This window comes from Enhydra lutris, unplaced genomic scaffold (assembly GCF_002288905.1).
Source record: "Enhydra lutris kenyoni isolate GAN:26980312 unplaced genomic scaffold, ASM228890v2 scaffoldscaffold47, whole genome shotgun sequence".
NCBI classification, from domain to species: domain Eukaryota; kingdom Metazoa; phylum Chordata; class Mammalia; order Carnivora; family Mustelidae; genus Enhydra; species Enhydra lutris.
Window position 1 is genome coordinate 1,934,045 of NW_019154131.1, and position 25,253 is coordinate 1,959,297.

Here is a 25,253-nt window from a genome sequence, read left to right on the forward strand (position 1 = left end):
ATGAAATATTGCCATTTGCGATGACGTGGATGGAACTAGAGGGTATTATGCTTAGCGAAATAACTCAGAGAAAGACAACTATCATGTGATCTCCCTGATATGAGGAAGGGGAGATGCAGGGCGGGGGGCGGTTGGGGGTAGGTAAAGAATAAATGAAACAAGATGGGATCGGGAGGGAGACAAAGCATAAGAGACTCTTAATCTCACAAAACAAACTGAGGGTTGCCAGGGGGAGGGGGTAGGGAGAGAGTGGTGAGGATATGGACATTGGGGAGGGATGTGCTATGGTTAGTGCTGTGAAGTGTGTAAATCTGGCGATTCACAGACCTGTACCCCTGGGGCTAATAATACATTATATGTTAATTTAAAAAAATAACAAAAAAAGGAAAAGAACTCTATCTAAAGACACATATCGGGGCACCTGGATGGCTCAGTGGGTTAAAGCCTCTGCCTTCGGCTCAGGTCATGGTCCCAGTGTCCTGGGATCGAGCCCCACATCAGGCTCTCTGCTCTGCAGGGAGCCTGCTTCCACCTCTCTATCTGTCTGCCTCTCTGCCTACTTGTGATCTCTGTTTGTCAAATAAATAAAATCTTTTTAAAAAATAAATAAATAAATAAAGACACACATCATTTCTAATCACTCTTAACACCCACATAACCTTGAGGTATTTCCTTTATAGAACTTCCCGACTTCCTGAAATTGTTTTGTTGTAGGTAGTAGTTTTCTTTACTCTGTACAAACATTTTGATTATATTTATCCCCAGCACCAAAATAGTGCCTGGTATAACTTTTCTATTTCTCCAAATCATGTTGTTCACATATTTAACCTCTGAAATCATTTTCTCACCATAAATAGTATCTGCTTTGCCCCTAAGATCTCTGAAAAAATATAGTTTTAAAGGTTATCACGTTGGGTAAAATCTGGTCTTAGAAGAAATTAATTTTTGGAAGCCTCCTCATTTCCCAATAAGAAGGGATTTTACTTGATAGTACTTATTGCTTTCTCCTACATTTTAATTTTTGCCTCGATTTTGCATGTGTATATCACAACCTAACTGATTTTCTCAGAATCAGGGACTAAATTATATTTTTCTTTCCTCTAATAGTAAACAAAATATCTCATAATTAAGCACTCAGAATTAACTGGTGGGCATGGATGGTTTTGCACTCTATAGACTGTATGGAGTAATTATGAAATGGAAAGTATATAGGCACATTTAATATTAACAGGGGCAGGGGCCAGTTGATCTTTATTAGGACATCCCTCGAGTTCGCATTCCTTGGTAATAGAGGAACAGCCTCATCTGATTCTATAGACGTATTTATACTTTGCTTTTTAAGAATGATTTAAGGTAGCTTATAATGATAATGCAAGTTATATAGTAGGTTGACCAGCTACAAACAGGCTAAAGGACAAAAAGTATAGACAATTAAAACACAACCTAGGGATAAGGCTAATATAAACAAGCATCCTTGGATCCTGTATATTAGTTGTGTTGGAGTATACATTTTTTACTCTGAGAGTTTTAATAACCAGTTTAGATGGGGATATAACCAATTCAATTGCATAGTTGAACATTCAGTCTAGGATTATCTATTCTTGCTACTTTTGTTTTAATAATAAGAATTTCAAATGAATAATTCCATTCTCTAGGTTAGTGATAAGATTAGAGTTCATGGCTGCCTGGGTGGCTACTTGTTAAGCATCTGCCTTCGGCTTAGGTGGTAATCTGAGGGTCCTGGGATCCAGTCCCACATTGGGTTCCCTGCTCAATGGAGAGTCTGCCCCCCCACCCCCCTGCTTATGCTCACTCTCTCTCTTTCTCTAGCAAAAATAAGTAAATAAAATCTTAAAAAAAAAAAATCAGTTCATGGTGCTATTTGAATTGGACAGCTTTGTCTGGCTTTTGAACTGAATTTGAGATTTTATGATACTATAATGCTTTACGTTCTTTAAAGGAGTGATAAGTTTTGGTTTTGTTTTGTTTTGTTTCCTGCTAGCTTATCCTTGTAAATATTTTCAAAAGTTTAATATTTAAATGCCAGCCGAAGATCTGTAATACACACCCAAGTATTACCTCTTAAAACTTGTTCTGACCTAGAAAGGTCATTCTGTTACTGGCTTTAATATGGTATTATCAAAATTCCTTTTTCTTTTAAAGGTACTGCCCTTCCTGTAAAACTGATTCCAGTGAAGTTGTAAAGGCTGGTGAAAGACTCAAGATGAGTAAAAAGAAAGCAAAGATGCCATCAGCTAGTACTGAAAGCCGGAGAGACTGGGGCAGGGTAAAGAAGAAAGTTTCTTTTCTTCCTAGCTATAACATTTATGACTATAACGCAAGTTACAACATTTCAATACCAGCAGCAGTGGTGACATAAATTATATTTCCATATCAGAAACATTAACAAATAACTTTATTGTTTAAGTATATAGTTGTTAATTTGCTATAACTATTAGCTGTATGTTAATGAAATCATATAAATTATATATTGTTAATCATATAGTTAGTTTCTATTTTATTCTCATTTTTGGGAATTAAGGCCTTTAAGATTTGACATAACCAGTTTCTCAAATAGCTTGTTTGTTGACTTGTAGGGAATGGCCTGTGTTGGTCGCACTAGAGAATGTACTATTGTTCCTTCTAATCATTATGGACCTATTCCTGGGATTCCTGTTGGATCAACATGGAGATTTAGAGTTCAGGTATGTTTTAAATTGGCTTTGTTGAAAGGGTAAAGTCGGATATAGTTAAAATTGCAGCAGTTTCAGTTTCTATTGAATCTAAGTGGACTAACCTAGGTTTCATCACATGGCATTCAGTTGTTAGAATGAAAGATTCCTATAGGATTGATAGACTCTTCCCATAGCTTAAGACAGAGAAACACACATCATGGAATTGAGCATCACCTACGCCTTTTCATCACTTTGTTTTACTCTTCTAATACTTGACATTATTGTTAAACCTTTTAAGAGAATTTTTCTTGCTGATAATTTAATATTTGAAATATTAAATTTTTTTGTCTTTAAAATAATGACATTAAAGTCTAAGAAAGTTCATTCAGGTGTTTTGTTCCGGGCTTATCCTCCTGAATGAGCATTAAAATTGTTGATCAGAGGAAGTGCCCAGATAACCCAAGGATAAAATAACTTCTCTTTTCCTCTTAAAGGTTCTATTGTATTCATTTCTAACTTCCTCTTTTAGAATGGTAATTTTATCATTATAGAGAACTTAAAATTTATTCATCTTCATTTCCTGTTTCTCAGAGACAACTACTTTAAAGTTTTAGTTGTTTCTTCGAGATATACCTTATTTCTAAACAGCATGTTTCTACTGCTTTTGTCTTCATATTTTAGTTCATTAACTTCTTTCTATAGGAGATGAACATTTGGTTTAACACACTCTGTCTTCCCATCCTTGCAATGGTTATATTATAATTTTGGCTAAATCCATATGCATGTTTTATGACTTCAGATCTTTAAATACAGTAAAAAAAAATACTACAAATAAATACAATACAACATTATAAATACAATGAAAAGTACACTTAGTTATTTTTAATTGCCTTGATTTTTTCCTTTTTCTTTGCTCCTGTTCCCCCACCACCACCCCTCAGTATACCTGTCACTAATTTATTCCCAAATTCTAAAAGTCCTCTTAATACGATCTCAGATGAGTTTGAGGTTGTTGCCTGAGCAACTACAGGGATGGATTTGCCATTTAGGAAGTGGGGAAGAGTCAAATTTATTTTCATCAGGATTGGTGAGGTTGGGAATCAAGTGGTCCTGTCTTCTCGAGTACCTGGTGTTTTCAAGACCTGAACTCAGGTTCTGATGCTTTTATTAGCTTCTCATCACTTCTAATATGTATCTTTCCCTACTCCGCTATTCAGGCTTGGATTTCAGCTTCTTTCTCTCTAAGAACAATTACATGAGAGAACAAATGAATTCTAATACTTCTCTCAGGGAGTTTGAAGTCCACAAAGTGACACTGTTCCAGTGAGCTAAAATTGAAGATACATGGGAAGAAGCATTGAAGTAGTAGAATACCATGAGTAAATTTAACAAATCGGGAAGCATGTTTGGGTAACATTGAGTAGTTTTAGCTCAGACATACATGCTCTATGAAGAAAAAGTTGGAGGAGATAAGAGTTAAAGTGGGGAAAGTAGATAGGAGCCAGATTGAGAGGGTAATACATAATACTTGGAGCTTGATATATAATATGACCATTTAATGTATGTTGAATATTAAAAGCACATTTGTTCTTAAAAGTATTGTTTGTGATGGGTAGAATGGGGTTTGAAGAGAAAAACTGGAGGCAGTGAAAAAAGATGTTTATAGCATTCATGTCTCAAACTAAGATTATAGCAATTAAAGTAGAAAAAGATGTATTTGAGGGATTTAGGAGATTGATCAGCAGTATTTATGACCAAAATGGGTTTGAAAAATAGAGGAGAAGAATGAGGCTAAAATGTCTCCTACTTGAGGTGCCTGGGCTCCTCATTCGTTTAAGCATCCTACTCTTGATTTTGGCTCACATCATGATCTCAGGGTCATGAGATTGAGCCCTTGCTAAGATTGTCTCTCTCCCTAACCCCCTCCACCCACTTGTACACACCCTCTCTCAAAAAAAAAAAGAATAAGTAACTCTTGCCTTTCTGATGTGGCTAGGGAGGAGCACAGTAGTTGAAGAGAAGAAATAAGATAGGAAGGGATCTGGACAACTGATAAACAAAGTCTTTTCTACCCAAGTTGAGCTGTAATGACGAGTAGACATAAAATGGTATTTAATAATTATTTTGAAACTCAGAATTCTAGGTCTGAGCAGTTTTAAGGTTACCAGCTTGTATCTAAGGGATACATAGTTGGGAAGAAATAAAGTTGGTGAGCAAATGATAGAACTCTGGGTGACATTCAATTCTTAGCAGCTTTTAAGATTCAATAATACCTGTGGCAGCATTTTTGTAAATATAACTTGACTATTCAAAGGTATTTTGAGACTCTCTTTATTTTATAGGTGAGCGAAGCAGGTGTCCATAGGCCCCATGTGGGTGGAATTCATGGTCGAAGTAATGATGGGGCTTATTCTCTTGTCCTTGCTGGTGGATTTGCTGATGAAGTAGTAAGTCATGATACAACTTTGTTCTTTAGAACCTGGCTTGATCATTCAGAAAAATACAGAAGATTTTTCTAGCATATATCAAATCCCATTTTTTTTTTTAGCAGTTTTTGTATTGAAGTGGTCACTTCTGTACAAATTACAAGTCAGTTGGCAGTCTTCAATCTTCACATATACAGATTTATGTATATATGTGTTAACTGATTACTGCAATGAAAATACATTCTCTGTGGAGCTCTTTTTTTTTTAAATTAAACTTATTATTTTGGGATGTTGTAGATTGACATGTAGCCTTAGAAATACTGTAGATATCTCTGTGCCCTTTACCCATTTCCCCCTCAGTGGTAACCTCTTACAAAACTATAGTACAGTGTCACAGCCAGGATATTGATACTAATACATTCAGGTCACTGAACATTTCCCTACCACAGGTATCCCTCATATTGCCCTTTGATAGCCACACCTACTATATCTGCCCTCCCTCAACTCCTCCCTAACACCTGACAACCACTAATCTGTTATCCATTTCTATAATTTTGTTGTTTCAAAATTTTTAGAAGTGGAGGGGTACCTACGTGGTTCAGTCAGTTAAGCATCCGACTCTTAATTTCCACTTGGGTCATGATCTCAGAGTCATGGGATGGAGCCCTCAGTCAGTGGGGCTCCACACTCAATGGGATGTCCACTTGAGCTTCTCGGTTTCTGTCTCCCTCTGCCCCTCCCCTCACATGCTCATGCACTCTCCCTCCCTCTCTCTTTCTCTAAAGATCTTCTTAAAAAAATTTTATAGGTGGAATCATAATAGTCTTTGACCTTTGGGAAAGGCACTTAAGTATAACATTCATGGAGTGCTCAGCAGGGAGCCTGCTTCCCTTCCTCTCTCTGCCTGCTGCTCTGCCTACTCGTGATCTCTCTCTCTCTCTCTCTCTCTCTCTCTCTGTCAAATAAATAAATAAATAATCTTTTTAAAAAAAGTTGACAGGAGGGCTGCAGGGCTTAGTTGGTTAGGCATCTGGGGAGCTTGCTTCTCCATCTGCCTGCTGCTCCCCCTGGTTGTGTGAGCTCTCTCTATCTCTCTGATGAATAAATAAAATCTTTTAAAAAAAAAATTGAGAGAGTTTTGAATATAAGCATTGTGTAGTCAATCTAGATACCATTTGGAAGACTGTTTAAGAAGCGTTCTGGGCTGCTCTAGATGTAGTTGTTTACTAGATTTCCTTCAAATGGAATACACACTAATGATGAAATTCCTTAATGCCTAAGTCTTTAAAATACAGACTTCAATATTAGGTCAACAAAAAGTGAAGTCATTTTGGATCAATAAAAGCACTTCTAAAACCATGAGATTTTAGTTATGACTTAATCCAAGACAAGATGCAAAATAATTGACCTTTATTACAAATGGATTATTTAGTAGAGAAAACATCCTTATCTCAAGTTTAATTTAAACTAATTAAAATCTTACAATAGAGAAGCAGCACTGTTGGGTGGGCGAAAGAACAAAAATGGGTGAAGAGGTGTGGGAAATACAGTCTTCCAGTTATGAAATGAGTAAGTCACAGGACTAAAAGGCACAGCAGAAGAAATACAGTCAGTGGTATTGTAATAGCATTGTATGGTGACAGATGGTAGCTACACATGTGGTGAGCCCAGCATAATGTATAAACTTGTATCACTATGTTATATACCTGAGACTAACATTGTCAAAAAAAAAAAGAGTAGTCCAGTTAATTTGTATACTGATACTCTTCTCAACTGATTTTTGAGTACTGAATCAGAGATTTAGTAATCTCAATAGAAATTTGTAGCTAGTACAGAGATATTTGTAGTCCGAGTTTATGTAACATCTCCTTCCTTTGGCATGTTGTTTTTTTTTTCCACATTTAGTAGACACTTTATACAAATTATAAGTTTCAAATTCTTTTCCAATGTTCCTTTTAATGATGGGCAATTATTTCACCTATATGTAATTTAAATGAACCTATATATACAGTGTGAAATTTGGGTGAACACAGTAAGTGAACTTATTGTGCTGTTAGGATTTTAGTTTTGAAATTTAACAGCAAATTTGGGTATCGTGTTGATTACTGATGGGAAATCAGACATGAAATATTTACTAAAATGGTATTCTGTAAAAACCTACAAGATAATATTGATGTTTATTTTAATACCATTGAATTAAATGAAACAATATTTCCAGTGCATAAAATCTTTTTTTATAATATTCTAGAGATTATTCAGTTATATATATAGCATGAGAATAGCCACATTTGGAGGTATTGGAAGCTCTACCTTTAAAATGATCAAGTGATGTAACTTGATATAACTTGAAGATGTACTATATGCACAGCTGCATTTGAGATATTTCAGCAGATATCTCTCAAGATATCTTGAGAGAGAACATATAAATTCATAACATTCTAATCAGATGTTCTGACTGTAAATTAAGAATTGATGAAATTATACTTGGGTTTATGTATTTTAATGCTGAAAATCTTTTCCTGTAGGACCGAGGTGATGAATTCACATACACTGGGAGTGGTGGTAAAAATCTTGCTGGTAATAAAAGAATTGGTGCACCATCGGCTGATCAAACATTAACAAACATGAACAGGTACTCTTTATTGTTAGAATTTGTAAAAACTATCTATTTGGGCTTTGTATAAAAGTTTGATTATAATAATATAATTTGTAACTTAGACTATAGGGGAGAATCTTAAATTGAGAGTTAAAGATCTAAATTAAAAATCCCATTACCTGATCATATAATTGTTTTTAAGCATTCTTATTTCTTCATACTGTTTTCTCAATGATGTAATTCCCAGTCTTATATAAGTGAAATTGAGGACAAGGTGGCTGTCTGCTATAGGTCAAAGTTATGTTTTACTTGACACAGATTTACCTTTTAAATTAACAAACTTCTTTTTAAGAGACTCACCAGTGTGAGATCGGTTTTAGTTTGGGAGCCACATTTGTGGGCATAAGTGAAACATCAGATAAACTTAATCGAAACCACACTCAAGGTGTTTTTAGAATTTATAATAATGTCTCAAGTGTTATAAAAGAGAATGTTTAGTTACAAAAGTGACCTTTTCTAAGTAAATACTTATAAAGCATTACAAAAGAGCCACCTTGTGCTGACCTTTGTTCTATAGATGTATTAATGATATTCCAGCTTCCATGGGAACAAAAAATGACTGCAAAATGTTTTATTTCATACGTGCATGCTAATAGCAATAATAAAAAAGTGACCCAAACCAACAGATAGCACCGACCACATTATAACTTGTCATAGTGATAATTTTTTGATCAATTTCATAAAGTTGAAATTTTTATATCCTATTGTTAAGGGTGTTTTATGGATTATTGAGTAAAAATGAGTATTTTTCTTTCTTGAGTCTAAATCACTCGGTTTTAAGTAGTGTGCCCTTAATTTCTGATTACCGTGTGAAGAATATACCAGTATGATTTCAAGAATTTGTTGCATACCAAATTACATAGAGTCTGTTTTTATGTCTTCCTTCTATATTATTTCTGACAGTAGGATTATTTAACTGAACCAGCAGAGGAGACAGGTCAGATTTGCTGGTGAAAACATTCCTGAGGCAGGAGTCCAGTCCCTAGCTAGTTTTTCTCTAGCAAAATAGCATCTCTTCAGGAGGAATGATCTTAAAAGGAGTTAGAAATTTTTTGATGTGTTTTTGTCAGTGAGAGTGTATATTGAATTTGCAAAAGGGCTTTTTCACATTTTCAAATCTGAAAATTATATTTATCTTAATAACAGTAGATTATTTTGCTTGAATGAAATTTGTTTCCTAACTTCCTACACTTGTAATATACATGGTAAATCTTTTCCAAGCTTTTAAAGAATCTAATAGGTATAACCCTATATGCCATATGTTATAATCTATTAGAAAATAATTAACAAGTAGTAAAAATGTATTGAAAGGAAGGTAGTGAATATAGAATATTAACTCGAAACCATATAGGATTGACTTACCATAAGGACTCTGACATCCATTCAGTTAATTTATACATTAAGCTTTGAGTACACATTGTGATTGTAAAGACCTCTGGGCAAAGATACCTATATGTTTTATAAACATGAAAACTGAGGTGAAAGACCCTTACCTCTGCCCCACATTGTACTCTTTCTTGACAAGTATATAGTCTAGTTCATTTTTGCTTCTCCACTAAGAGGTAGTTTGGCACCTGCTTCTTGCTTTGAGAAGTTTTTTTTCCTATTTCTCAGTTCTTTTATTTTATGAAACTGAAGAGGGCAGGAAGATAACCTGGCCTTCCTTTACCAGGGCAGTTAGAAGCAATTGATTGAGCTGCAGAGTAATGTAAAAGCCTCTTTTCACCTAGTTTGATCTTAGCTTCTTTTCACATACTTGAACAACCTACATACTTATGTGAAGCTAGAAGTGATTTAATAATGCCAGTTAGTGGTGGAAATCATTCTGAATGAAGGTGCCTATAAGCACCAAAGCATTCCACTCATTAATGTGAAAATAGTATTTGTCCTTCTCCTAGCTCTTTAAGATGAAGTATGTATATCTCAATAGGTATTACATAAATAAGATGGAATACTAGCCCTAGAAGGTTGGCTACGTTTTCTTCTCCCTCCCAGAGATTTAATGCTTCTCCCTTTGAGATAAAAAAGATAACTTGGTAAACTTTATTTGACCACATTTATAAACTTTTTTCTTTTTTAACAAAACACTTTGAGTTTATTTACTTTAACAATATAACTGATTAAGAAATCTGGGTAGATTAGACATTTCGTCATAAGGTCAATTTTTTTTTTATTTGAGCCTACATAAAATTAAACCCTGAAAAAGTATTTTGTATCATATCTGAATTTACCAAATTGGTTATGTATGTGTTTTAACCTTACATGTTCTCAACGGTGTCTTTTCACTTAAGTTAGGAAGTAGTTATCTGAGAAGAAGAATACTAATTTTAAATAGATTCTAGTTCGGTGGGGTTTTTGTGGGGGAGTTGTTTTGGTTTTTTGTTTTTGTTTTTTGGCAGGACTAAGTTCTCCCAGGAAAGAGAGGTTCTGTATCTTATGTATCTTCTTACATAACCTTACTGATTAATTACTGCTAAGTGAGTACACATACTAAGGGACCTTCAGCTAACTCAGGTGCTACTTCTCACTCATTGTTCCTCCTTGTTCACATGTCATAGTAAAAATAGTGATCTGGAGGAGCCAAAAATCTCTATTGTTATGATTTAACACAGGAATTTGAATACTTCAGTTTTATTTAAACTTTTTACTCAAAGTCTTAAAACGATATTCTCCTATTAAACTTGTTCTTTAATAGCTTCTAAATGTTAAGGATTCTCTATTGTCTGGAATGTGGAAAGTAGACCTAGAAAGGTCATTTGTACCTTGCTGACAAATTTATTTTCCTGGATTTCTTTCTACATTATTCCAGCAATTTACCTCACTCCCTTATCAAAAATAAATACTACAACAATCACTTGCTTTAGTTTTCCAACTTTCTCCCTTCCCTCAACAAACGTTATTTTTAAAAAAATTCCATGTATTTCTAGTTGTTTTCTATTATACGTGGCACAGATGTTATTACTTTCAGAAGAACCCTACAGGCTATCTGAGAACCAATCCCCTGGCTTGGGGGTCACATCAGAAAACTGATTTGTCTTCTCTGCTGGTGGGGGAAAGCATAATCCTATTATCTGGAATAATATGGAAAGAATCATAGAATCTTAACCATCAGGTAAGGCATAATTCACCTTTTAATTGAGCTAATAATGCGATTATATACTTAAAGATTACTTGGTATAAAGACTTTGTTTTATTTTTTTAGGGCATTGGCCCTAAACTGTGATGCTCCATTGGATGATAAAATTGGAGCAGAGTCTCGGAATTGGAGAGCTGGTAAGCCAGTCAGAGTGATACGCAGTTTTAAAGGGAGGAAGATCAGCAAATATGCTCCTGAAGAAGGCAACAGATATGATGGCATTTATAAGGTGCTCTATCTGGCATGACATCTTGTTAGTCACTCTTCCTGGGCTGTCAAGACAGGGCTGCCAAAGGGAACTACTCTGTTGGGGTGGGCTAAAGGAAACAGTAGATCACCTTAGTTGGTACTTCTGCTTTTTCTGGAAATGTAACAGATATGTAAAGTGAGATCCTAACTTTGATACTTTTCTCTTAGTGTTTATTTGAAGTCCATAAGGGCAGAGTTATATTTTGAGTTAAACTTTTTATAAGTATATGTTCTCTGTGATAAAACTATTTAAATGTGACCATTGTAGATACTGATTCTTATATCTTTACAAATATTTTAATTGTAATAGATTTTCAAAGCCAAGCACGTAATAATTTGTAAAATAGGTTGTTTTCTTTTTTTAAAAAATGGAAATATTTACTGCCACCATTTTTATCTATTATGCAGGAATTTATTTGTGACCATAATCTTGTTAATATTTCAAATTTGTAGCAATGTGTACTTATATGGGAACTAACGTGGGAAATAAAGTCAAAACAATTAGCGAATATTTTTTATTTATTGTTTCTGTGACAAAGCAAGTATCTTTTGAAGTTGCATTTAGTTCACTCAAGTGTACTGAAACTATTAATATAAGTTTAAGGATTAAATCTCAAACTACTACAAAATATTATGATTTAGGTGGTGAAATACTGGCCAGAAATTTCATCAAGCCATGGATTCTTGGTTTGGCGCTACCTTTTAAGAAGAGATGATGTTGAACCTGCTCCTTGGACCTCAGAAGGAATAGAACGGTCAAGGAGATTATGTCTACGTTTACAGGTTAGATTACATTTGTCTAGGCTACTTGTATGTTCATAAAAATGCATACCTCTGTAGTATCTTTGTGCCTTAACACAGGATACAACTCTTGACAATTGATCAGTGAACTTTAAGGGGTGAGGAATGAAATCATGGAAGTATACAGAAGAAAAAAAGTGAAAAGGTAGCATTCTAGGTGTCAGACTGCCCTAAGACCAAGAATTATGCCTGGGAAAAGCCAGGCCTTCAATGAAAAGTAAAATATTTCCAATTCAATTTGGAAATGACTTGAAGAATGAGGGAGAGGGATACATAAAATTTACATTAAAGGAGACCTTAAGAAGGGAAGTTTATCCTAGAGGGCACAGGGGGTGTGTCTCTGGTAGGGGAAGGGGGAGGTGGCTTGTAAGAGTGGTCTGCTTCCTACCCTTCTCACTTTTCCTCACCCCTTTTTTCTCTTCCCCCTCAAAGCTGCTTCCCTGTCCTGTCACCACCTTTAGTGCTTTGCCTTTTTTTTTCCCCCTTTGCCCATGTTCAGCTGTTAACCCATATAAGACTGTTGGTTTTGTGTGCATAATGGATGGTATGGCTACATTCCCCGTCCACTGCCTATGCACCCTAGACTTTGTCCCTGACACTGACTTCAGAGCATGGTTTGAGTTCATCCTCCATCATTCCCCATTGTTGTGCTTCCTGTAAAGACTACCAGCTTTTCATTTCCCCTGGCTCTGCCCACACTGCATGTGTAGGGGCTGAAATATGGGCAAGTGTCTGACCACCCAGGCAGGTGAGTGTGTGTTTTCTAGTGCAAGTCTGTGTCTGTTTTTGTTTTCTTTTTTAAACTTGTGGAATTAATTGTTTCATTAATTAAATGAAACATCGGCTGTTAAAATAACTGTCAAACATAAAATAACTGTCAAAATAATTCCTTTTATAATAATTTAAAAAAAAACTTGTTAAATCCATTTTTTAAAGATTTTTTCAGATTCATTGTTCAGCAGAGCAGTGTTCTAGATAGGTTAGATTTGAAACTGTAAATAAAAGCATATAAGCCTATCTACTATGGTAATTTACTATACTGATGGGCCCTAAAACATGTTGAGCTTTTAATATCAGTGTTATCAACAGAGCATATCCCCCAAAAAAGTGTAGTCAGGAAAACACAAATAGGTAGACTTTATTCCTTAAAGTTTTTAGCTGATAAAGAATTCAGTAATTTAGTGGCTTTAGGTCTTCCAAAAGCCCCATCTCCCCACCCCCACTTATTTTGGGAGATAAGAAATTTAGTCCTTAATGTTGGGGGGGGTGGGAGTTGTTTGTATGGTTTTTTAAATATTGGCTCCACAATTGAGTGTAATACCATCTGTATGAGTACTGTACTGTCATCTGTGGTTGAACTTCACTTACTTTCATATCTAGATTGTTTTCTTCCTTAAACTTTTTAACCCACCTAGTCAAATCTCCTCAAAACTTGACTTTCCTCTTTTAGATCTGAAACTAAGATCATTATTTTATAAGGTAGAAATGTCTTAACAGTTATAACCACATGGTTTTACACTGAATTGGGGATTTTAATATTCTTTCTGTCCTTTAAGTGTTTGTTTCCTTTATAGAAGTCTCTCAGTTTAGGAAAAATATAGACTCTTCACCTCCCCCTTTTTAAATTTCTCAGCAGCATCTAGAAACCGCCCTCCCCCACTTCTTTGTGAAGCTTTAATCTATATTGTGCTTTTTCCCCCATCAGTATCCAGTAGGTTACCCTTCAGATAAGGAAGGGAAGAAGACTAAAGGACAGTCAAAGAAGCAGGCCAGTGGAGCCTCAAAAAGGCCGACTGCAGATGGTAGGTAATGATTGCAGACATAAGTCCTAAAAACATAGTTACTAATAAAAATATTAAGAGAATAAATTGAGAAACTCATAAGAAATTAAATGCGATATTTGGGAGTGGTGGAGAGACATGGGACTTATTGTATATTTTAGTAGTGTCAGAGCCAAAACAGTAGCAGATGTAGTATTCTGAACTCAAGGGAAGTTAAATGCTGCCTTATTATGCAGGTTATCTTCATGCTAAACATTATTGGTGCCAGTTAACTCTTTGATCTCATAGTTCTGCTTGGAATCACTCATAAGTCTGCTTATATATTTTTAAATAAATCTAGATGATTGTCCAAGTGCCTCCAAAGTGTTAAAAACACCAGATTCAGCAGCAGAAGCAGTTGAGGCTTTCCAACTAACCCCTCAACAACAACATCTAATTAGAGAAGATCACCAAAACCAGAAGCTGTGGGATGAAGTGCTTGCATCTCTTGCGGAAGGTCCAGTATGTAAAGGTTTTTTTAATAATAATGTTCTAATATTAACAAATAGTGAAAAATAATATTCTCTGCAAATCAGTCAAAACAATGTTTTTATGTAATCCTCTCAGCCAGTGCCACTACCTTTCAGAAGTAATCTAAAGTAATACCTAAATGCATTTAAATTGATTTTAGGCCTCTTAGTTATTGGTTTTGACTTCTTTGTGCCTGAACTTACTCATTTATGTTGAAGGCACTGTACATGAGAAGAATTTTCAATTTGTATAACACAGTTTAAAACCCATCGGGAAATTTTTTGCTATAGTTCAAGATTATCTGATGGTGTAAATTTTAAGCAATTCAGCACATGTTTAACCTAGTGGTTAAAAAATTTTTTTTATTTATGGGGCGCCTGGGTGGCTCAGTGGGTTAAAGCCTCTGCCTTCAGCTCAGGTCATGATCCTGGGGCCCTGGGATCGAGCCCTGCATCGGGCTCTCTGCTCAGCAGGGAGCCTGCTTCCCTCTCTCTCTGCCTGCCTCTCTGCCTACTTGTGATCTCTGTCTGTCAAATAAATAAATAAAATCTTTTTTTAAAAAATTTTATTTCAATACTTTACATGTTTTAGATTTTTTCCCATTTTTTAATAATCATGAATTATTTTTTTTTTAATCATCATGAAATTTTAAAGTGAAAAGAAATTATAATGGATGGGTTGATTTTGTGTTAAAGCTGTATTTTGCAAACGAAGCTTTCTTATCCAGTTCCAGAAGCTGGAATTTTCAAATGTGAATTGTCTATTCCTTCTTTGTTCACTTGCTTTTATTATGTCTTTAATTTTGCTTAAAATTAGAATATTGCATTTTATTAGATAGTAACCCCTAATTAGGTGTACAGTTACTTTTCTGGGTTTTTCCCTCCATGCAGCTATTAGTCTCCTCTCTTGAATTTTTATCCTGTCATCTTCTAGTAATTTCTTCCCTTTATTTCTGTCCATTTGTTAGCCAGAACTTCTCATGTGTCTGAAATGGGGTTAGTTTTCTGTCTAAATTTAGAGAGAACTCTCAGTTTTTGTGTTGCTTTTTATTTGAGAAATAGTCATCAATATTAAGGAAGAATCTTCCCTAGTACAATTTTTAAACATCCATTTGTTTATTTATATATTCATTTATATATATTTATATATATTTTAAGATTTTATTTTTAAGTAATTTCTACTCCCAGTATGGGACTCAAACTCAGAACCATGAGATCAAGAGTCACATGCTCTACTGACTGAGCCGGGCATCCCTGTTTACTCTGTTTATTTAATTTTTTTTTTTTTTTTTTTTTTTTTTGCGTAATCTCTACCCCCAATGTGGAGCTCAAACTCACAACACCGGATCAAGAGGCTCATGCTTTACAGACTGAGGTAGCCAGGTGCCCCTAATTCTTAAACTTTTAGAAATGGGTGAGATTTATCAAATACCTTTTTTTTTTTTTTTTTTTTTTTTTTTTAGATTTATTTAAGAGAGAAAGAGAATGTGTGAGAGCACAGGGAAGGGCAGAGGGAGAGAGAAACTTTAGCATATTCCTCACTGAGCTTAGCCTGATGTGGGGTTTGATCTCAGGACCCTGAGATCATGACCTGAGCAGAAACCAAGAGTTGACACTTAACTAACTGTACTAACCAAGAACCCCAAGATGGCTCTGTCTTTTATGATTTAGTCCCAATTTGAGTAAACACTGGCATGAGGGAAATAGGGATTTTTAGATTGAACTAAAATACCACAGAAAATAATTCTAGGAAAATAAATGTGTTGATTCTTCAGAGTATGAAATACTACAGAGTATTAGTACTTTTATCTTTTTAGCTCAAAAAATAGTGAGGTTTGGGGGCACCTGGGTGGTTTAGTGGGTTAAAGCCTCTGCCTTCGGCTCAGGTCATGATCCCAGGGTCCTGGGATTGAGCCCCACATTGGACTCTCTGCTCGGCAGGGAGCCTACCTCCCCCTCTCTCTCTGCCTGCCTCTCTACTTGTGATTTCTGTCAAATAAATAAAATTTTTTAAAAATATATATATATTGAGGTTTCACAACAGAAGATTGAATAAATGATATGTTTTCATATACTGACATATCACCCAGCTTTTTTGAAAAAAATCTGTATGTAATGACTGAGACAAGCTGTCCATGATTTTTTTTTCTTTCAAGTTTTTATTTAAATCCCATTTTGTTAATATGTCCATGATTGTTTTAAAGGGAAAAACAGTAATCTCTGGAATAGGAGGTTTAATGGGAACGTTCACTTTTTAATACCACATATTTTGATTTTGCACCTCTCCCAGTCCAGTTCTAGGATTTAAAATTAATGTGTATATCTTAATGGAATGGAGTTTCTTTAGTTTTATATGTTTGTTTATGGTTATCATCCCTTTTTTTTTGATACAAAATGTGTTATAGTGACAGACATTTTTTCCCCTAATTACTTAGAATCTTAATTATATTTTATGAAATGCTAACCTTTTTTTCTTTCCCTTGGGTACCATTCTAGAATTTTCTGAAAAAATTGGAACAATCTTTTATGTGTGTCTGCTGCCAGGAGCTAGTTTACCAGCCTGTGACAACAGATTGCCTTCATAATGTCTGTAAAGTAAGTAGATTTCTTTTCTCATTTTCCCTTGTTTAGGACAAGAGGGTACACTAACCTGTAGACATGTTTTTAGCATGTAAAGCATTTTTCCATGCAGCAGAACAGTTGTGGAACCTTGTAAGTTAAGAACCATTTCATTACATTTTGGCAGTAATGCATGTTTTAATTCTAGAGTAATAGTTAAATACATATAGTTGCGGTATTCTGTCACGTTTGGAATTACTGAGGAGAGGTTGAAATGGATAAGAAAGTAAGGTGTTGTTGATGTTTTCTATGTTAGAGCTTATGTATGTTTCATATATTATAGTGCAAACTGAATTCTAACCACATAATAGAATCTAAAACAGATTCTGTCTGGCAGCATGCCCAGAGGAGCTGAATGTTATTAGTGTGGTGTAAAGGGAAAAACTGAGTTTTAGTCACACCAAGGTGGAATCCTGCTCTACTGCTCAGTGTTTGTGCGCCCTGACCTAACTTCTTTTTTTTTTTTTTTTTTTTTTTTAAAGATTTTGTTTTATTTTATTTATTTGACAGACAGAGATTACAAGTAGGCAGAGAGGCAGGCTGGGAGAGAGGAGGAAGCAGGCTCCCTGCTGAGCAGAGAGCCCGATGCGGGGCTCAATCCCAGGACCCTGGGATCATGACCTGAGTCGAAGGCAGAGGCTTTAACCCACTGAGCCACCCAGGCGCCCCCCTGACCTAACTTCTGAACTTCAGTTTCTTTTGTAAAATGGAAGTTCATTTTGTAAAATGGAAGTAAACCTTCTGCATATGTTTGTGCCTGACCTATATATTTCTGGAAGACATATTCTACATTTAAGTGATTTGATGAAATCAAATCTAATTCTAACCAGGAAAATCTTAAGTGTTTTTTCAGGTATTCTGCCATGAAAGAACAGGATTAAAATCTAACCTAGAAGATGAGTCTAGTGGAAACTATCCATAAATTCTGACACTCTAATTTTATTGGACGAGGAAATTAAAAGACACAAAAGTCATTTACCTTAAGTCTCACAATATGTGCTAGAAGTGGAACTCGAAGCCATGTCTGTAGACTAGTTTTCATAGTGCCGATTCAGGCTTTTACAGTTATTCATCTTAAGTTTCTAGTTCGTATTTAAAAGCATAAGTTGTTGACTTTTCTGCATATTACTACTCTTATGAAATTGGGTATGTTTTTGTTTGTTTTTTGATTTTGCCTTAGGATTGCTTACAGCGCTCCTTTAAGGCTCAAGTTTTCTCCTGCCCTGCTTGCCGGCATGATCTTGGCCAGAATTATCTCATGATTCCCAATGAGATTCTGCAGACTCTACTTGAGCTTTTCTTCCCTGGCTACAGCAAAGGACGATGATTTGTCTACTTCTACTGTGTTGCTCTTGATGGCTTTTTGGACAATAAAGAATCTAAAATGGTTGGGGGGAGGGGGCGGGGAGGGTGGAAGCGCAATGGTGGACCATATCTCTCACGTTCTGAAGCAGCTAATCCTCTTTCCTACATAGCCATTATCTTGTGTGTGTAGTAAGAGGCCCATTTCTCAACTGTCTTTTAAATATCAAAAGGTAGTTCCTGTCAGTAACAACTAGTTTTAAATGAGTAAAAAGTCAAAGCCTCAGCTCTAGTTGATATCCAAGTTATGATTTATTTTGCAACTACCTCAGGACAGAAAAGACTTATGGGGATTTTTTAAGTCATTGAGTAATTAGTTAAATGAAATTTTAGCTACGCACTGCCTCCCAAATATTAGTTGTGCCTGGTTTGTGTAATTTGATTTTACAGAGGAAATGACACTCAAGATCTTTGGAACGCAGCTTCTGTATTGTGCATAATACATTTTTAATGTCTTCTTCCATTACAATGTGTTTTGCAAGGACAGGTTCATTTTTTTAGCCCATTTTGTGAGCTCCATTGTGCTTTTTTCTGGTGTTTTATGCAAGTTGACTACTAATGACTAATGAAAACAATATGAATGCATTGTTGCTGCATTAGTGTAATGTGGTGTGGTTTTGCACTTAAAAGAGGTATTCAGATGCTCTAGTTGTAAATGTTCATGAAAAGCCTCTTCTGTACTAGTCAAACTGCTTTTAGTAAGTCTCACCAGTGGTTTTACATCTGCAGAGCATTGAGGGCTGGGCTGACTTTTGAGAGGACTGAAATTGCTTCATATTGTGATCCTAAATTTTATATTCACTATATTCCCCAAAGTATACCTTAATAAATATTTTATGACCAGAAAAATAGCTCATCTTGCTTCACTTTTTTGCATTTGTCTGGCTTATAGTACGTATTTTTAAGAATCACTTCCAGAGTATTTCGTTGTATATTTTAAAACAGACATTTTCTATAATTCTCTATCCTTGATTTTTGGTAATACAAATTAGTGTGAAATCTTATACACTAAGGACAGGTTTCACCCTGGGTTTGATTTTTTTTTTTTTTTTAACTTTTCCTAAACTGGAAAAATTTTCAAAATAAGTGCCCAGTGACTGTTCTTTTATCTATAATAACTTCAGTCTTGCATTCAGTTTTAGTATTGTTAGTGCTACTTGTTTCACAGCCATTAGAAAACGTCTTTCTAGTCTCTGAAAGTATATTGTTATATTTTCATCAGAGTGAAGTTTTAATGTTTGTTATAGTTTCATCGGAGTAAAGTTTTAATATAAAGAGTTAAATATGAGAAAACATCTTTCTAGCATCTGAAAGTATATTGTTACATTTTCATCAGAGTGAAGATTTAACATCAGTTTTCCTGCTTCTGAATTCAGAGCAACATATAGCGCCAATATTTATTGAATATTGCTTTGCACTAGTCACCTGTACGTTTCTATGTGTATTCATTTCATACTCCTGACAACCTTTAGAGGCAGGTACTATTATCCCCATCTTATGGATGAACATCAGAGGTACAGAAATGTTAGGAAACTTGCCGAAGCTCGTATGTCAAGGAAGTGGCACAGCTGTGCTAGAAACAGGCAATCTGAGCCCACAGACGCTGGCAGTCTTTTACTTACCGGCTATATAAGCCAAGCTAGTTTGGGTGCTTTTCCTGCCTTCAGTTGAATTCAAAATCATGTCCTGGGGATCACTTAACAGCATAGTGATTGGAACTGTTTTTACGTAGGGCTAGTTATGGACATTGGAATCATTTTCATTTTGAAGAATCAAATAGAACCTTTTTAGATTGAAATGAAGCATTAAATTGTATCATCTAGTGTTGTATTTCCTTTGGCATTGGCCATCTCTCTGTGTGAAGGTGGGGAACAAATATCCCCTAGTTCAGCTACTTGAACTGGTTTAGTTCTGCTTTTATTAGCAAAACAAGTGATTCCCACAGTTAGGCTGTGTTTTATCTTAACTTTGCTATAATATTATGGACTAGGAAAGAAAGTGGATACCAGCTTAACATGTTCAGGAGCCAAGAATGGCCCAAAACTAAGCAATTTTATGTTGGTTTTAAACTTTTTCAAAAGACCTCAGGGGTGTTTTGTTTTTCATAAATATTTTGGTTTGATATAAAAGATACAGACTTTTAGGAAATAACCACAATACCTTTGCCACACATGTGAAAAAAAATTAAGTTATTGTATCATCAGATATCTAGTAAATGTTTAAATTTCCATTGTCTAAAATGTCATGTATAGATATTTTAGGTTTATTTTTGTCAGGATCCAATAAGGACCTTACCAACGTATTAATTATTAATTGCTATCACTTACATATCTTTTAATCTGTACATATCCCTTCAATTTACTTTTTGCAATTTGTGTGTTATTATCATATTAATAATTATTAATTATTCTGGAGGCTTTCTGACAGTAAGATTTTGCTCATTATAACCATGTGTATGGTTTAACCTGTTTCTCTTTATTCTATGTAAATTGGTAATTGGAATTCAAGGTGACCAGATTCAGGTTTGATACAGCCCCCACACCCCCCCACACCCCCAGCCAACACTTCTTCATAGGTGGTGTGGTTATCCTTTCGGGTGGCATATAGTATCTGGTTGACTCTTAGGCTCAAGTTTGAAAGAGCAGCTTCTCACTGGATTCTTTTATATGTAGTAGGTGACAGTGATTCCTGTTAAGTAGTCAGCCACTTTCATATGGGTAGGATTTTTTTTTTAATTAGCGTATGCAGTGCCTCTGGTTGTAGAACTCATTTCTAAATGAGTTCAACAAATATGGACGTGCTAGTATGTTTAAGAATATTAGGTAAACTTTGGGGAGCTGGCAGTCTGAAACACCCTAAGCTCTCTCATAAGCTTGTCGGAACAGTTTGGCTAACAGAAAGGGGACCTGCCTGTATTATAGCTTTGGATTTTAGTATAGAGCCTATATACGAACCGGATAAGAGATCTGCTCTGACTTGCCCACTGTGTACTATTTCCTTTCTGCTTGTTAGGGACCGAACCTTTTCCCACTCTTCAGGACACCCTGAAATACAGAGCTCATGACTCTTCCTGATTTCAGGGAACTGAGCTTGATGATTCCATGCTTACCTACTGTATGCTGACTGGTCCACACACCAGACATTGAATCCCTGAAAGAACTGATTATTTAGTAACCTGGATTAATCAGACAGTACAAAGAAGGAAATACAACACCAAACACAAAACATCAAGAACTAGCTAGAGGGACCAGGCAGGCAGACCAAGTAACAACTATTAAAAAAAAGAATGAAAGAATGAATTTTATACTATATCCTCAAGTATAAAACTACATTGCATTACTAAACAATAAGATACTGTATGAAAAGTATTTTGAGATTAAAATTCTTGGAAGGACATGATTGAAGACAAAATGTAACAAAACAGTGGACAAAGTCTGAATGTATTAGTGGGTATTCCATTATATATGGATATTCCACAGTTTGTTTTTTCATCTGGTGATGGATATTTGAGTTTCCAGGATTTTGCTATTATAAATAGCTGCTATGAACCTTCATCTGTAAGTATTTGGGAAATAGCTTGAAAGTTTCCTATGAAATATGTTCTTACCATATAACCTGTCAATTTCATTAGTATTTACTCAAGTGAAGAGATGCTCTAAGTGGTTTATGCCATTTTATACTCCTTTCAGTTGTGTATGACAGTTCTCACTAACACTTTGTTTTGGTCCTCTTCACTGTAACCATTCTGGAGGATGTGTAGTTTCTGTAGGACACAAGAATGGGTTGAATATTTAGTGACCAGTCATCAATACTGTTCTGGTATTTCTGGCTCTCAAGTGCATGTGTTAGGATTGTACATCTTAGCCTCCTTATGGTTGGCTAGGGTCATATGACCAGTTAATCAGTGAGTTATTTAATAAATGCTGTGTGTCACGTCTAGGCAGAGTGTTTCTTCACCCTCTAGAGCTGGTTGGGGTTTTTGTTTTGTTTTGTTTTAAGATTTTGTCAGAATGTGAGCACAAGTAGGGGGAGCAGCAGGCAGAGGGAGAAGCAGGCTCCTTGCCAAGGAAGGAGCCTGATGTGGGACTCAATCCCAGTACCCGGGGATCATGACCTGAGCCAAAGGCAGATGCTTAGCCAACTGAGCCACCCAGGCATCCCGAGAAGGAGCGTCTTAAGCAGACTCTGTGCTGAGCATGGAGCCCATTGTGGGGCTCAGTCTCATGACACAAATCATGACCTGAGCTGAAACCAAGAGTTGGATGCTTTAACTGACTGCGTTGCCCAGGCACCCCTGAACTTGTTTTTGTAATAAATAGGATGTAGTCAAAGTGATGGGATATCACTTCCAAAGTTAGGTTAAAACTAATGTGGCTTCCACTTTGGGTACCCTCTCTTTTTCACTTAGAGAGCTATCTCCTGTGTTTTGAGCTGCCTTATAAAGAGGCCCATGTGGCAAGGTCCTAAGCCATAGGAGTGAGCTTGGAAGTGGATTCTTCCCCAGTTAAGCCTTGAGGTAACTTCACTGTTCATTCCAACCAAGATACCCTGAGCCAGAGGTGCCAGCTCAACAGTTGCTGGATTCCAGACCCACAGAAACTGTGATAAGGAATGTTGTTTTAATCACTAAACTTTGGGGTAATCTGTTATGTAGCAATATATGACTGACTCAGATAGGGTAGCCTTAAGTGTCAGTTTGCCCAGGACAAACCCAACTAGTATTTGTTGTTCCAGCGTGATTATGAATACAATTCACTTTTCCTCTTGTAAAGTGCCCCAGCAATCCCTCTCAAATAATACCAGCATTTTTCACAGAAATGGAACAAACAATTCTGAAATTTCTATGAAATTTTGGTCACCAGAAAAGACCCTGAATAGGCAGAGGAATGTTGAAAGAGAAAACCAAAGCTGGTGGCATCACAATCTTGGACTTCAAGCTCTATTACAAAGCTGTAATCATCAAGACCGTATGGTACTGGCACAAAAACAGACTCAGTGAAACAGAATAGAGAGCCCAGAAATTGACCCTCAATAGTATAGTCAACTAATCTTCGACAAAGCAGGAAAGAATATCCAAAGGAAAAAAGACCATCTCTTTAACAAATAGTGTTGGGAAAATTGGACAGTCATATACAGAAGAATACTGGACCACTTTTTTTTTTAATAGATTTTATTTGGGGCACCTGGGTAGCTCAGTTGTTTCACTGTCTGCCTTTGACTCAGGTCATGATCTGAAGGTCCTAGGATTGAGCCCTACATCAGACTCCCTGCTAAGTGGGGAATCTGCTTCTCCTCCTTCCTCTCCCCCACCCTGCAACCCCACTTATGGGTACATGTGTGCTCTCTCTTTCAAATAAAATCTTTATTGTTTTTTTAAAGATATTATTTATTTGAGAGAAAGTGGGGGAAGGGGCAGAGGGAGAGAGAATCTCAAGCAGATTCCCTGCTGAGCAGGAACCTCTGTGTGGGGCTTGATCCTGGGACCCTGAGATCATGACCGGAGGCGAAGTCAGATGCTTAACTGACAGCCACTCAGTCACCCCAGGACCATTTTCTTACACATACACAAAAATAAATTCAAGTGGATGAAAGACCTAAATGTGAGACAGCAATCCATCAAAATCCTACAGGAGAACACAGGTAAGAGCCTCTTTGACCTTGGTTGCAGCAACTTCTTGACACATCTCCGGAGGCAAGGGAAACAAGCAAAAATGAACTATTGGGGCTTCGTCAAGATTAAAAGCTTTTGGATAGCAAAGGAAATGGTTGACAAAACCAAAAGACAACTGAAAGAATGGGAGAAGATATTTGCAAATGTCTTACCAGATAAAGGGCTACTATCCAAGATCTGTAAAGAGCTTCTCAAACTCAACACCTAAAAAAAACAAAAAACAAAAAATCCACAGTCAAGAAATGAGCAGAAGAGTGCTCACTTCGGCAGCACATATACCTTAAGAAAAAAAAAAAAAAAGGCAGAAGACATGAACCGACATTTCTCCAAAGACGTACAAATGGCTAACATACTCATGAAAAACTCAACATCACTGGTTCCCAGGGAAATCCAAATAAAAACTACAATCAGATGCCACCACACACCTGTCAGAATGGCTAAAATCAACAGCACAAGAAACAACAGGTGTTGGTGAGGATGTGGAAAAGAAAACCCTCATTCACTATTAGTGGGAATGCAAACTGGTACAGCCACTCTGGAAAACATTATGGAGGTTCCTCAAAGTTAAAAATAGAACTACCCTGTGATCCAGCAATTGCACTACTAGGGATTTACCCAAAGGCTACAAAAAACAGTGATTCAGAGGAGCACATGCACCATAAAGTATATAGCCCCAATGTCCATAATAGCCAAAACATGGAACACAGATGAATGGATAAAGATGATGTATGTATCCACACACAGAGACACAGGAATATTACTCAGCCATCAAAAAGAATGAGATCTTGTTATTTGCAACAACATAGATTAGAACTAGACGGTATTATGCTAAGCAAAATAAGAGAAAGACAAATATATCATTTAATTCCTGTGGAACTTAAGAAACAAGATGAACATAGGGGAAGGAAAGGGAAAATAAGATCAAAACAGAGAGGCAAACCATAAGAGACTCTTAACTCTAGGAAACAAACTGAGTGTTGCTGGAGGGGAGGTGTGTGGGGGATGGGGTAACTGGGTGATTGTGCATGAAGGAGGGCACTTGAGGTAATCAGCACTGGATATTGCATATGCAACTGATAAATGACTACTACCCCTGAAACTAATAATACTCTATATGTTAACTAGAATTTAAATAAAATCTAAAAATATATAAAGTTCCCCAGTTTAGACGTCCCTGGGTGGCTCAGTTTGTTAAGCATCTGACTTTTGATTTCTGCTCAGGTCGTGATCTCAGGGTCATGGAATTGAGCCCCACATCGGGCTCCACACTCAGCAGGGAGTCTCCTTGAGATTCTCTCCCTGTGCCCCTTACCCCACTCACATGCTTGTTCTTGAGCTCTCTAAGCAAAATCTTTTTAAGATTTTATT

General features: G+C 36.1%; 1 protein-coding gene across 2 annotated transcripts in view; it reads left to right on the forward strand.

Annotated features, from left to right (window-relative positions):
• The window catches only part of LOC111156579 (ubiquitin like with PHD and ring finger domains 2), an 82,421-nt gene extending 63,358 nt beyond the window's left edge, over positions 1–19,063 (forward strand). The window contains exons 8-17 of one of the 2 annotated variants that reach the window (XM_022517566.1): positions 2,164–2,287; positions 2,598–2,705; positions 5,018–5,122; positions 7,627–7,733; positions 10,960–11,122; positions 11,785–11,925; positions 13,649–13,745; positions 14,065–14,225; positions 16,730–16,828; positions 18,033–19,057. In XM_022517566.1, the coding sequence (XP_022373274.1) occupies positions 2,164–2,287; positions 2,598–2,705; positions 5,018–5,122; positions 7,627–7,733; positions 10,960–11,122; positions 11,785–11,925; positions 13,649–13,745; positions 14,065–14,225; positions 16,730–16,828; positions 18,033–18,179 (1,252 nt within the window). In that variant the 3' untranslated portion in view covers positions 18,180–19,057. Of the gene's footprint in view, positions 1–2,163; positions 2,288–2,597; positions 2,706–5,017; positions 5,123–7,626; positions 7,734–10,959; positions 11,123–11,784; positions 11,926–13,648; positions 13,746–14,064; positions 14,226–16,729; positions 16,829–18,032 lie in introns of both variants that reach the window. The other variant, XM_022517567.1, reaches the window with a different exon arrangement.
• Positions 19,064–25,253: the final 6,190 nt, after the last annotated feature.